This window comes from Anomaloglossus baeobatrachus, chromosome 3, assembly GCF_048569485.1.
Source record: "Anomaloglossus baeobatrachus isolate aAnoBae1 chromosome 3, aAnoBae1.hap1, whole genome shotgun sequence".
Classification (NCBI taxonomy): domain Eukaryota; kingdom Metazoa; phylum Chordata; class Amphibia; order Anura; family Aromobatidae; genus Anomaloglossus; species Anomaloglossus baeobatrachus.
The window spans coordinates 630,459,805-630,474,848 of record NC_134355.1 but is presented as its reverse complement, the minus strand read 5'-3'; the positions used below and the strand labels follow the sequence as shown (position 1 = coordinate 630,474,848).

At 44.0% G+C, this 15,044-nt stretch overlaps 1 protein-coding gene across 1 annotated transcript in view; it reads left to right on the top strand.

Moving 5' to 3' along the window:
* Positions 1-15,044, top strand: part of NBAS (NBAS subunit of NRZ tethering complex) — a 1,027,824-nt gene that overhangs the window by 352,196 nt on the left and 660,584 nt on the right. The window contains 2 exon segments of the mRNA XM_075341124.1: positions 6,639-6,772; positions 12,567-12,629. Coding sequence (XP_075197239.1) covers positions 6,639-6,772; positions 12,567-12,629 — 197 coding nt within the window.

Here is a 15,044-nt window from a genome sequence, read left to right as displayed (position 1 = left end):
TTGTGGTTTCATGCCCATGTGGGTGTGATACCATGGATTTACATGAGCGACGTCACTGTCGCTCCTTGAAATCCCGAGCGTGCGTGCTTACCATTCCCGCAGCCTCGTTATCCGGGTATTTGCTTCTCAGCCTCAGACGTGCACTGCTCATGCTCAGAAGACTCCTGCGGTTCCAGTCATGCACAGTGCGCGTCTGAAGCCAAGAAGCAAGCACCCGGATAACAAGGCTACCGGAATGGGAATTGTGCACGCGAGGGATCTCCAAGGAGAGACGTGACATCACTCATGTAAATCCATGGTATCACGCCCACAGGGGCATGAGACCATGGAAAACATGCCAACTCCCACAGGGTGTAGCAACACCGAGGGGACTAGTGCCTCTGCTCATTTACATAGGGAAAATATAAGTAATAAAACAGATTTGTATACATTCATATTACATAGTATTACAACACAGGGATGGGTAAGAAGGGGTTACTAGCCACACATCACACTGCTACTAGGTCAGAACGCATATGAGACCTGACAGGTTCCCTTTAAGGTCAGAGTGTTGTAACCGAAGGGTACTGTGAGGCTGACTTGTGCCCCCCTGAACCTGACAACACTGCTATTGTATTACTTGACTATATCTGCTATGATGCCCTTTGTAGTTACTTGTAGTGCATCTTTGTGAAATTGTTAGGGAGAGTTTTGTGATTTTTACATCTCTGCAGATACCTACCTGCTTTTTCTGTGCTGAATATTGGTTGCCGTTGTAACCGACTATATATGTGTGTGTGTGTGTTTAACATTTTAATCATATTAAAGGTTATATTTTATAATTGTGCTTACACGCCTTCTCGATAGTCTTGCCCGGCTGGATTTTTGTGGGCATTATACACAATTGCTTTATTTAATTGAAAACTGGATGCACCCTAATAGAAACCGCCATGTTTGTTGCTTACCTCTAAATTCTCATTGGGGTTTTCCAATAAATCATTTTTTTTAAAGAAAGGATCAAACTGGAAATGGTAAATAATCCACAGAAAAATAGTCACTTCACCGATCCTTACTCTTCCTTTCCCACACTCTACTTTGTGGTTCCTCTCTGTACACAGGAAATGCCCTCTCAGCCTATCACTGATGGAGGTGTGTCACTCCAGTGACTAGTGATTGGCTGAGCAGTTCTTTGCTCCGAGGAACCAGGACATCCCGTATAATAGACCATGCAGTATTCAGCTTGTGCCGGAGTCTGCACCGAAGTTATTGAGAAGCAATATCATTGTGCTGATGATTCGGTGTTTAGGCAGTGCGAGAGCACGGTATAATAAGAGCCGTCTTTATCTATTTTTTTTTTCATAGCTTAGCAACACATCTGAATAATTAAGCAGCGGCAGCATGTTCACATTACAAATGAAGCCGCGCTACAGATGTGCGAGCAATAAATCATACTTCATCTGCATCATTTAGGATTCCGAGATTAAAAGATTTCGTGAGCCGCTTTAATCCTTGATTAACTAATTTGACGTCGAGATATTTCACCCTCATAATTGTTTAGGGAGAGAATTTTATGCAAATCTGAAACGTTGGGATTAGAAACGCGTCCTTTATAATGCAAATAATGCTACCAGCCATCAGTCATGTAGATGTAAAGGATTAAATCTAGATTTCTAGATAGCTGAACATCGCTAAATTGTGTTTGTGCTTTATTTCTCTTATGTAGAAGAAAAATACAGACATAATTGGTAAGTTATTTCTATATTCTTCTTCTACATAACAGAAATAAAGCACAGGGTCTGACCTGGAATACACACAGACTCATTGAATGGTAGAGTTGGAAGGGACCTCCAGGAACCTGCGAGTGCAGGTTTTCTTAATTCATCCCAGCTATATGTTTAATCAGTCTCCGATAGACTATTTCCATTGATGGAGAGCTCACTACCACCCGCTGTAGCCTGTTCCACTCTCTGACGTCCCTCACTACCTCCTGTGGACACCTGTTCCACTCTCTGACTGCCCTCTCTTCCTCCCTTGGATGCCTGTTCCACTCTCTGACTGTCCTCTCTAACTTCATTGGACACCTGTTCCACTCTCTGCCCTCACTACCTCCCGTTTCGCCTGTTCTACTCTCTGCCCTCACTACCTCCCGTTTCGCCTGTTCCACTCTCTGCCCTCACTACCTCCCGTGGTCGCCTGTTCCACTCTGACTGCCCTCTCTTCCTCCCTTGGAGGCCTGTTCCACTCTGTTAGAAAGTTTTTCCTAATGTCTAATCCGCATCTCCTTCCTTTTAGTTTCATCCCATTGCTTCTTGTACTTCCTTGTGCTAATGAGAATAGGGTACTTCCCTCTGCGCTGTGACTGCCTTTCAGATATTTGTAGACCGCTATTAAGTCTCCTCTCAGTCTTCTCCTTTTCAAACTAAACATCCCTACTTCTTTTAAATGTTCTTCATAGGACATGGTTTGCAGACCTTCTACCATCTTGGTTGCTCTTCTTTGGACTTGCTCCAATATATCGATGTCTTTCTTGAATTGGGGCACCCAGAACTGTACACAGTATGCCAGGTGGGGTCTGACCAGGGCAGAGTATACGGGAATAATGACCCCTCTTGATCTAGATTCAATGTTTGTCTTGAGACATCCCAGAATGTTGTTGCCCTTTTTAGCTGCCGCTCCGTACTGTTGGCTCATGTTGAATCTGGCATCCACTATTATGCCCAAGTCCTTTTCCCAGGTGCTATCACCTAGTGCTTTACCTCCCATACTATATATGCTTTTTACATTTTTTTTTACCAGATGTAGGACTTTGCATTTGTCCCTGTTAAACACCATTCTTTTTTCCTCGGCCCATTGTTTGAGTGTGTCTAGATCCTTTTGAATCCGCTCTCTTTCCTCTCTAGTGTTGGCTACTCCTCCTATCTTAGTATCATCTGTCAATTTTATGAGCTCCCCAATAATTCCATTGTCCAGATCATTTATAAAGATATTAAACAGCACTGACCCCAGGACAGAGCCTTGCAACACTCGCTTATAACTATTCTCCAGTTTGTTGTGTAGCCATTTAGTATTACTCGTTGTGCACTATCATCATGCCAGTTTTGAATCCATCTAACTGATTTTTTGCTGATTCTGTACTTCATCATTATGATATATACAGTATCTATGTATATATTTCCGGTCCTACAGGTAATATACTTAATTACCCTATTTTGCTTCCTTATCTCCCAATACACTTCCTGCTCTTTTAGTAGCTGCTTTTAATTGCTGCTCAGCAAAGATTCATTAATGATATTCATACAATATAGACAGGAAACACTTCAGGGGTTTGTAGCTGAAAGGCTCAGGCAAAAAAAAGTCCCATACTCTTAACATAGTAGTTATCACTATCCGAACTAAAATAATATAAAAAATAATAATTTCATACAGTAACTGGCTAAAAGGAGAAAAAAATAGAAATTGCTGTTAATAATTGTTGCTGTTAAAGAAAATGAGATATTAGAAAGCTGTATTAACCCCAGAATGGTATGAATAAAAACTACAGCTGGTCCCATAAGCAAAAAGCCGTGTACATTTCAGCTGGCCGAAAAAAAAAATTGTCATGACCATCTGTGTTTGGTGACTCAAGCCAAAGTTGTTTTGCAAGTTTATTTATTTATTTATTTTTTTTTATAATAAAGAAGGTAAAAAAAATAAAACAGTCCATGAGCTACACATCCCCCTTAAGTTTTCCTATCCAATAAAATGTCCTGTACTGCCCATTGAAACCATTGGCTGCCAAAAATAGCACTATGCGCAAAGTTGCACCAGCAACAAAGTGGAGACGCTGCCTGGAGGGCGGAAACGGGGGCGGTATATTCGCTGGAATAGATAGTCAGTGACGGCCATATCAATATCTGTATCAGTGTATATAACTGGTCGGGGGAAAAACAAAGGAGGTGAATTACATATACCGTATTTTTCGGACTATAAGACGCACTTTTTCCTCCCAAATGTTGGGGGAAAGTGGGGGGTGCGTCTTATGGTCTGAATGTGACGTCATCGCTGTGCGCGTCGCTACAGATCAGCTGACCGGCTCAGAGAGCAGAGAGGAAGACATCGGGAAGCTGCAGGGTGACGGCTCCACACATGGTGACGGCTCCATTCAGCGGCGCTGCAGCTGAGACAGAGAGGAAGATATGATCGGTGCTGCTGGGAGTGAGGAAAGGTGAGTATAAACGTTTATTTTTTTTTTCTGTGCCACAGGATACAGGCCATATACCAGGATCGGGGTATATTATGAGCAGGATGGGGTTATATTATGAGCAGGATGGGGTTATATTATGAGCAGGATGGGGTTATATTATGAGCAGGATGGGGTTATATTATGAGCAGGATGGGGTTATATTATGAGCAGGATGGGGTTATATTATGAGCAGGATGGGGTTATATTATGAGCAGGATGGGGTTATATTATGAGCAGGATGGGGTTATATTATGAGCAGGATGGGGTTATATTATGAGCAGGATGAGGGTATATTATGAGCAGGATGAGGGTATATTATGAGCAGGATGGGCGTATATGAGCAGGATGGGGTATATTATGAGCAGGATGGGGGTATATTATGAGCAGGATGGGGGTATATTATGAGCAGGATGGGGGTATAATATGAGCAGGATGGGGGTATATGAGCAGGATGGGGTATAATATGAGCAGGATGGGGGTATATGAGCAGGATGGATGGTGGAATATGAGCAGGATGGATGGTGGAATATGAGCAGGATGGATGGGGGAATATGAGCAGGATGGATGGGGGAATATGAGCAGGATGGATGGTGGTATATGAGCAGGATGGATGGGGGTATATGAGCAGGATGGATGGGGGAATATGAGCAGGATGGATGGGGGAATATGAGCAGGATGATGGGGTATATAAGCAGGATGGATGGGGGTATATGAGCAGGATGGGGGTATATGAGCAGGATCATATACAAGGCAGGAGGATCGTTACCAGAATGGGGTACCTTAGTAGATAATTTGGCGACATTACCCCCATAACAGTGTCAGCAGCAGATCCTTGCCCCATAAGTGTGTCATGACCACATTTTTTGGTTAAAATTTTATTTTCCTATTTTCCTCCTGTAAAACCAGGGTGCATCTTATGGTCCAAAAAATATGGTAAGTGTATTTTTAAATTAATGACATCACGCACCAAACTTAATAGCAAAGTGGTGATGCTGCCTGAAGGAAGGAATAAAGGCCCCGTTACACGCAACGACGTATCTAATGATATATCGCCGGGGTCACAGATTCTGTGACACAAATCCGGCATCGTTTGCGACGTCGTTGCGTGTGACACGCACGAACGACCGCTAACGATGGAAAATACTCACCAAATCGTCCATCGTTGACACGTCGTTCATTTTCATAAAATCGTTGATTCTTGAGAGCGCAGGTTGTTCGTCATTCCCGAGGCAGCACACATCGCTATCGCTACGTGTGACACCTCAGGAACGACGAACTGCAGCTTACCTGCGTCCTATGGCAATGAGTAAGGAAGGAGGTGGGCGGGATGTTACGTCCCGCTTATCTCCGCCCCTCCGCTTCTATTGGGCGGCCGCTTAGTAAAGCCACTGTGACGTTGCACAAACCGCCCCCTTAGAAAGGAGATGGTTCGCCGGCCACAGCGACGTCGCTAGGCAGGTAAGTCCGTGTGACTGCTTCTAACAATATTGTGCGCCACGAGCAGTGATTTGCCCGTGACGCACAAACGATGGGGGCGGGTACGCTCGCTAGCGATATCGCTGCGTGTAAAGCCCCTTTAAGGGTGGTGTACATGCTGAAATAGATATAAGTCAATGACGACAAAATTAGTATGTATATCAGTGTATACAGCTGGCCAGGGGGAAACCAGAGCAGGAAAAATGCATATATGTATAGTAATAAATTAATGACGTCACGCACCCCGTCCCCATAGCCCCCGGCCTTAGGCACCAAAAGTGACATCAGCCAAGGGGTGAGGAGGCAGGGATACATGACTAGTCATTTGAGTTAAAATTAAAAAAAAAAACAACAAACAAAAAAAAGTGGCAATTGTACAATGAATACCAATAGATGAAACATGTGAATTGAAAAAAACTGATTGACGTGGATAATTAGGAAGACTCTACTGTAATGTGTATATCAAAGAAGTGTGATGTGAACAATGGATATGAGAGCTATAATAATAAAAAAGACAAATACTGTATGTAATAGATTTGGGCATATTTTAAGTTGTCTGTGTCTATAGTAATTATTAATGTAATAATGTAATCTGCTTCAAGATCTTATTTTGAAAACCCAATAAAATTTGATTTCCAAAAAAACCTATATAAACTGGGATTACTGTGACAGCCTTGACCCTTGTAATCCTTGGTTACCAGGTCGTTTTTACCACAAAGGGGGCAATGCAAAACCAGAACCCAAAAAACAACAGCGGAATTGCTGTTTTTCTTTTCAATTCCACACCACTTAGAGGTTTTTTTATGCGGCAAAATGACAAGGCGAAAAAGAAACAAAAAAGAAAAAAAAATATTTAAAATATATCATATATCATATCATGTCATTAGTTGGCGTTTTGGATCATGGGGCTTGATCGCTATTATTTTTGTCTAAATTTTCCCTTTTTTTGTTTTTGTTGTAGTGCCAGCAAAAGCTAATCCCCGATCAGGATCAGCTGATGATCATCGCTCTGGAGTCCATCTACACTTGTGAGCGCGATGACCAGCTTTCTTTCTGCTACGACATCCTTGAGTGTTTGCCGCAGAGGGGCTACGGGTAAGAGCAATTCATTGATACGTAATGAAAGGATTGCATTTTGTACATGTAGAATAAGGTTGCCTCCACTGTAAGTAAAGGAGTAAAAAAAAAACCATGATCCTACAAATCATTAATTCTGGCCACGCTACTGCTGTAATGCCAAGGGATTCGACTCGTGTGGTCTGTGGTGGTTTCTGGTGGAACATCCCGTTCTATGGTCACCTGACTAATAAGTCCTGTGATTGGCTGCCACAGTCAAGGAGCTGGAATGGCGCTACATCAGATGGACATCACTTCCTGTCCGCTACATCAGGACGTCATCACTTCCTGTCCGGCTGATAACCAATAGAGCAGCCTGTGTTTGAGCCATAGTGGTTAGAACAGGGGAGTATTCAGAAAATTGTGTCCAAAAACACACCTGAGAGTAATGATTGTCCAACACAATTTTAGTAAACATATGCAACATAGAGACTATAAAATAGTATACACCACATCTGTGACACAAAACCTGGATCACAGTGGGGCATGTGAGACAAATACAAGGGGAAATTTAAAAACTCCACAGGGGTGGGAACCGGGACAGTGGTATGGAAAATTAATAACAGTCAGAGTGGGACACAATATACATCCCAATCGGATAAAGTTATTACATATACCCCCACTCCAACTGTAATCAAAATATTAGAATGCTGCCATATGTAGAATTTCAATCAAAGGCCCTGCGAGGATCTATCAGACCCATACACTAACATTAATCGGTATCTCAGTGGATCAAAGCCAAAAGCTACTCTAGTGTGATACACAAGGGTACATTAATACATACCAGACAAAAAAATGGCGCAATCAAAACTGTCCACGGTCCAGGCCCCGACGTGTGTTTCGTGTCCTTTGTCAAGGGCCACCACACGAGGAGTATTGTTGTTTTTAACCCATCCCTTGCTTCTAACAAACAAATTTAAACCCCTGTCATGTATTACACCGCCGCCTTTTACCCTACAATGCTATTAATTACAAAAATGGTTCCTTTTCATGAAGTACCAACTTGCAAAAGGAAAATAAATGTGGCTTCTGAGGAGTAAAGGGGTGACCAAGTTTCGTGAGGGATAGCCTTTTGTGGGCCACTAATGGCAATCTTGTGTAGGGTAAGGTGGCATTACAGGGAATCTATCAGTAGAAAGTGACTGTTCAAACCAAGCCCTCCGTGCACCCTTGCTGTGGCCGATCAGTTCAGTGCACTTTCTGCCGTACTTGTTTTGCATCTATAGAAACCTTCTTCCTTGATTGACAACTTAGGGTTTACAGGCAAGCCATATGGACAAAAAATATGTAGTTGGAAAGATGCATTGAACATCTCAGCCGTACCAATGGTGCACTGAGTGCTTGTGCTTGGCTTGAACCGTCATTTTCTGCTGATAGACTCCCTGTAGGATGTGTGTTTTTCCCAAATAAAGGGAAAATAGTCTCTTCCTCCGAACCCATTTTAAAATCTTGCAAGATAGTGTCATTATTATTATTATTATTTATTATTATAGCGCCATTTATTCCATGGCGCTTTACATGTGAAAGAGGGTATACGTACAACAATCATTAACAGTTCAAAACAGACTGGTATAGGAGGAGAGAGGACCCTGCCCGCGAGGGCTCACAGTCTACAGGGAATGGGTGATGGTACAATAGGTGAGGACAGAGCTGGTTGCGCAGTGGTGTACTGGACTGAGGGCTATTGTAGGTTGTAGGCTTGTTGGAAGAGGTGGGTCTTGAGGTTCCTCTTGAAGCTTTCCACGGTAGTGGAGAGTCTGATGTGCTGAGGTAGAGCGTTCCAGAGTATGGGGGATGCACGGAAGAAATCTTGTACGCGATTGTGGGACGAGGAGATAAGAGAGGAGCAGAGAAGGAGATCTTGTGAGGATCTGAGGTTGCGTGCAGGTAGGTACCGGGAGACTAGGTCACAGATGTAGGGAGGAGACAGGTTGTGCATGGCTTTGTAAGTCATGGTTAGTGTTTTGAGCTGGAGTCTTTGGACAATGGGAAGCCAGTGAAGGGATTGGCAGAGTGGTGAGGCTGGGGTGTAGCGAGGGGAGAGGTGGATTAAGCGGGCCGCAGAGTTTAGGATAGATTGGAGGGGTGAAAGAGTGTTGGAAGGGAGGCCAGAGAGCAAAAGGTTGCAGTAGTCGAGGCGGGAGATGATGAGGGCATGCACTAATGTTTTTGCTGCTGCTTGGTTAAGGAAAGCACGGATTCGGAAGATGTGTCATGAGCCGCGGGGGTCCAAACAAGCCCTCCAAAACTAGTGTCATGGTATTCTCTAGCTCTTGTATGGTCACAGAAGCTTTACCACCTTATGGCTATGATAGTTTTGTTGTTAAAGAAAATCTAATCTGAAGCATGCTGCAGGCATTAATGGAGAGATTTCTACGATGCATCGGTTTTCACACTCTGTGCACTTGTTTACCTGTTATGTTTGTTTTAGCTTCAGGAGATTATAATTGCTGGACTAGGGTCAGCTAGAATTCAACTAGTCAGACACCCCCCTGCTGTGCTTAGCAGCTCACTGTCTATATAAACATACATAGCGCTTTTTCATTTCCACCACTCAATGTTATAAACTTCTGTGAAGCACCTAGGGTTGAAGGTGCTCATCAACCATGTAGATTGCTTGAGGGGTGTAGTTTTCAAAATAGTCACTTGTGGGGGAGCTCCACTGTTTAATCACATCAGGGGCTCTACAAACGCAGCATTGTGTCTGCTAATGATTCCAGATAATTTTGAATTAAAAAATACTAATGGCGATTCTTCCCTTCCGAGCCCTGCTGTGCGTCCAAAGAATAGATTTCCACCACATATGGGTTATCATAAATTGCACAATAAAGTTTATGCTGCGTTTTCTGTGGTCATCCTTGTTAAATTGCAAAATTTGGGGATAAAGTAACATTTTTGTTAGAAAAAGTTCAATTTTCGGTTTTTCCTTCCACATTCCTTTAGTTCCTGTGAAGAACCTGAAGGGTTAATTTACATCTTTGATGTTCTTTTGAGTACTTTAAGGGTTGCAGGTTTTTAGATTTGTGTCAGTTTTGGGTATTTTCTGTCACCTTGGCCTCTCAAAGTCACTTCAAATGTGATGTGGTCCGTAAAAAAAATGGTGTTGTAAATTTTGTTGGAAAAAATTAAAAATTGCTGATGAACTCTTGAACCCTTGTAACTTCCTAACAAAAAAAATATGTTTCAAAAAAATTTCGCTGATTTCAGGCTGCTTTCACACTTCCGTCTTTTTCCATCAGTCACAATTTGTCGCTTAGAGAAACAACCGAATCCTGCAAAATAATTTGCAGGATTCAGTTTTTCCCCATAGAATTGTATTAACGACTGATTGCGACTGATGGCCCTCCATAATTTACATACGCTATGCGACTGATCAGTCATAGAATGACTGACCGCCGAGCGGAAGCAACGCAGAATGTAACATTTTTTTGTAGCGTGGAAAAAACGCAGTGCGCAGGATTCCGTCGGCGTCCGTCGTTGGTTATAATGGAAGCCTATGGGCGCCTGAATCCGTCCAATTTGTCTAATGACGGATTCTGGTAAGGATTCAGTCTTTTAGCAACAGAGCATGCTCAGATGTGTAAATTCCTTTCTGGTTAGAAAATCTCTCTGTCTCTGTGTCCGTCGGTCGTTCGGTCTCTCTCTCTCTCGGTCTCTGTCGATGTTGGTCGGTCTCTCTCACCCCCTCTCTCATACTCACCGATCACCGGGCAGCTTCTCCTTCTTTTGAAAATGCCGTCCGCTCATTATTCCATCTTGTATTCACTTCTTCCCCCGGCCACTGGCGCATATGATTGGTTGCAGTCAGATGAGCCTCCACGCTGAGTGACAGCTGTCTCACTGCAACCAATCACTGCTGCCGGTGGGCGAGTCTCTGTCTTGCAGGCAAATAAATAAATAAATAATTTAAAAAAACGGAGTGTGGTCCCCCCAACTTTGATACCAGCCAAGATAAAAGATAAAGCCACTCGGCTGAGGGCTGGTATTCTCAGGATGGGGAGCCCCACGTTATGGGGAGCCCCCCAGCCTAAAAATATCAGCCAGCAGCTGCCCAGAAATGCCGCATCCATTAGATGCGACAGTCCCGGGACTCTACCCAGCTCATCCGATTACCCTGATGCGGTGGCAATCGGGGTAATAAGGAGTTAATGACAGCCCATAGCTGCCACTAAGTCCAAGCTTACTGATGGCAGGTGTCTGAGAGCCCCCCATCACTAAACTGTAGTGAAAGTAAATAAACACAAACACCGAAAAATCCTTTATTTGAAATAAAAGACAAAAAACACCCTTTTTCACCACTTTATTAATCCCCAAATTCCCCTCCAGGTTCGATGTAATCCACACGAGGTCCCACGACGCATCCAGCTCTGCTACATGAAGCTGACAGAAGCGGTCGTAGAACAACACCGCTCACTGTGAGCTCCACAGAGTAACTGAAGTGAGCCGCGCTGTCAGCGATGACGTCACTCAGGTTACCCACGGCCACAGCTGGATTCTCTTTGCCAGGTTAAAACTGCTATAGCGGATCCGTCCCATCAGTTGTACCACAATCGCCAATGCATCCGTCACATCAGTCACAAAACGGATTTGGACTCATGGAAAAAGACGGAAGTGTGAAAGCAGCCTAAAGTAGACATGTGGGGAATGTTATTTAGTAACTATTTTGTGTGATACAACTCTCTTGTCTAAGTGGATAAAAATTCAAAGTTTGAAAATTGTGAAAATTTCAAAATTTTCGCCAAAGTTCAGATTTTTCCCCAAATAAACACAAAAAATATCGGGCAAAATTTACCACTATCATTATGTACAATATATCACAAGAAAATAGTCTTAGAATCACTGGGATCCTTTGATCTCAGAATCACCGGGATCCTTTGATCTCAGAATCACTGGGATCCTTTGATCTCAGAATCACCGGGATCCTTTGATCTCAGAATCACTGGGATCCTTTGATCTCAGAATCACCGGGATCCTTTGATCTCAGAATCACTGGGATCCTTTGATCTCAGAATCACTGGGATCCTTTGATCTCAGAATCACCGGGATCCTTTGATCTCAGAATCACCGGGATCCTTTGATCTCAGAATCACTGGGATCCTTTGATCTCAGAATCACTGGGATCCTTTGATCTCAGAATCACCGGGATCCTTTGATCTCAGAATCACTGGGATCCTTTGATCTCAGAATCACCGGGATCCTTTGATCTCAGAATCACTCGGATCCTTTGATTTCAGAATCACTGGGATCCTTTGATTTCAGAATCACTGGGATCCTTTGATCTCAGAATCACTGGGATCCTTTGATCTCAGAATCACTGGGATCCTTTGAAGTGTTTAAGAGTTGTAACCTCATAAAGTGACACTGGTCAGAATTGCAAAAAATTGCTATTAGGTGAATTTGTGTTTTGGCGTCTATCTGGTGGCCTCGTTCTTTTTGGCAAATCGACATCATCATCACAAGACCCTATTATATCCGTACCTGACGTGTCTATAGATTTGGTTGATCTTCTGCTGTTTGGATCCCTTATGAATACAGAATTTATTAGATAGATTTAATTGTTTGTCCATCCAGGTCATAAGTCCTTTTTTTTTTCTCTTCTTCCATCACAAGAAAGTAACTCCGGGATGCAAGACAGTGCGAATCTCCGAGACATAAGCGAGCGCGGAGCGGAGAATTGCTTATTGTTTGTGTCGCTCAGTAATGCCATATTAATAACTGCAGGAAATTACAGGCCGCAGCTATCTGATCACTGTGTCTCTCTTCTTATTCCCAGCGTGGAGACCGACGTAACGAAATCTCTACATGACAAGGTGGATCAGCTCGAGCAAATCCTCAGGTAACTCGCCTTCGATTTCCCTCCTAGATCCTCTGTAGATTATGCGCAGGCATGACATGGATCAAGGTTTTGTGTTTAAATCCACTTTAGCATTGAAAATAGGGAACAGCGGATACATCTGTCACCAGGTTATTACCTCGTAATCCGAGAGCAGCATAATGTAGACATGGAGGTCCTGATTCCAATGATGTGTCACATTATGAGCTGCTGGCTGTAGTTTTGATAAAATCACTGTTTTTATCAGCAGGAAATTATCACTAGAGGACTAGTAAACCTGCTGCTGTGGAGTCCAACCCTGCCCCACCACTGATTAGCAGCTTTCTGCCTATGCACAGTGGACACAGAAAGCTGCCAATCAGAGGTGTGGATGGGATTATACAGAGCTCAGCATTCAGTGACACAAAGTGGCAGCAAGGAGCCCATTAAGGTAATCTTATATCGCTGGAATCAAGGTCTCTACCTTTACTTTTAGAAACTGCTGACAGATTTTTGTTAAAGGGAACCTGTCACCAGATTTGGGGCCTATAAGCTGCGGCCACCACCAGTGGTCTCTTATATACAGAATTCTAACATGCTTTATATAAGAGCCCAGGCCGCTGTGTAGAATGTAAAAATCACTTTTAATACTCACATAGGAGGTCACTCCGTTGCAGACTGGTTGGATGGGTGTCTCCGTTCTCTGGGACCGGCGCCGCTTCTTTCGGCCATCTTTGTCTTCCTCCTTCTGAAGCCTGGGTACATGACGCGTCCTACGTCATCCGCACAGGCCGGCATTGAGGCCCTGCACAGGCGCACTTTGATCTGCCCTGCTTAGGGCAGATCAAAGTATTGTAGTTCACCTGCGCAGGGCCCCAATGCTGGCTTGTGTGGATGACGTAGGACGTGTCATGTACCCAGGCTTCAGAAGGAGGAAGACAAAGATGGCCGAAAGAAGCGGCGCCGGTCCCAGAGAACGGAGACACCCATCCGACCAGTCTGCAACGGAGTGACCTCCTATGTGAGTATTAAAAGTGATTTTTACATTCTACACAGTGGCTTGGGCTCTTATATAAAGCATGTTAGAATGCTGTATATAAGAGACCACTGGTGGTGGCCGCAGCTTATAGGCCCTAAATCTGGTGACAGGTTCCCTTTAAAATTGGTATTTTGATGCTGTAAATTGCAGTGGATTTTCCATACCTGAATACACAGAATAATATCTGCTGCATTACATAACCTAAAGAAAATTGATCACTTTTTTTCTACCAATACTTAGCTAAATTTTTTTTTTTTCTTCATTTTTTGGGGGGCAGCCATCAATCCTGAGCCGCTCCATTTAGTCATGCTTTGCAGCAGTCGCATGGACCATTTTGGAAAGAAATAGCTTGTTATGACAATTAAATATATAGTGTGACACAACCTGGTGTTTAAAGCGTATATCAATGTGCATGTGCACCTATTATTATTTTTTGTGCTTGAGGGAACACATGCTCAATTACAGGGGTTTTGCACTTACTATAAGGCTATGTGCGCACGTTGCGTAATTACATGCAGTTACGCTGCTCTTTGTAGCGCAGCGTAACTGCATGCGTCCTGCGTCCCCTGCATAATCTATGGAGATTGTGCAGGGGCCGTGCGCACGTGGCGTCTTAGAGCGCAGCGCTTCGGCTACTGCCCGAAGCGCGCGTTCTAAGAAGTGACATGTCACTTCTTCCGTGCGCTTTGCCGGCAGCCCCCGCTCTGTCTATGGCAGGAGCTGCAGGCAGAGCGCACGTTCTCTGCCGGCACCATGCGCTTCAGAACGGAGCTTTTCAGCTGTTCTCTGAAGCGCACCTTTTAGGTGCGGTGCAGAGCGCACACGTGCGCACATAGCCTAAAAGTGTTACCCATACGATTGGATATTTGTAAATAAACATAAATGGTGCTCATCCCTCCCCGCCACTGCCCCGGTGTCTGTCTGTGTTTTGGTTGTAGCAGTGACTTCACGACTAGAGCGCATATAACTGGCCTCAGAGTCTCTGCTAATGTAGGAGAGCTCAGTGATTGGCTGCTGTAGTGACATGATGACTACAGCAAACATCACTGACCTTAGCGTCTCTGCTAATATAGAGGAGCTTAGTGATTGGCCGCAATGGTGTCGTCACCACTAGAGTGCATGTCACTGGTCTCAGAGGCTCTGCTGATGTAGAGGAACTCAGTGATTGGCTGCAGCGTTGACATGACAACTAGAACGCATGTCACTGGCCTCAGAGGCTCTGCTGATGTAGAGGAGCTCAGTGATTGGCTGCAGTGGTAACATCACGACTTCAGCAAATATCACTGACCTTAGCGGCTCTGCTCATATAGGTGAGCTCAGTGATTGGCTGCAGTGGTGACTTCATGACTACAGAAAACCTCAGAGGCTCTGCTGATGTAGGGGAGCTCAGTGATTGGCTG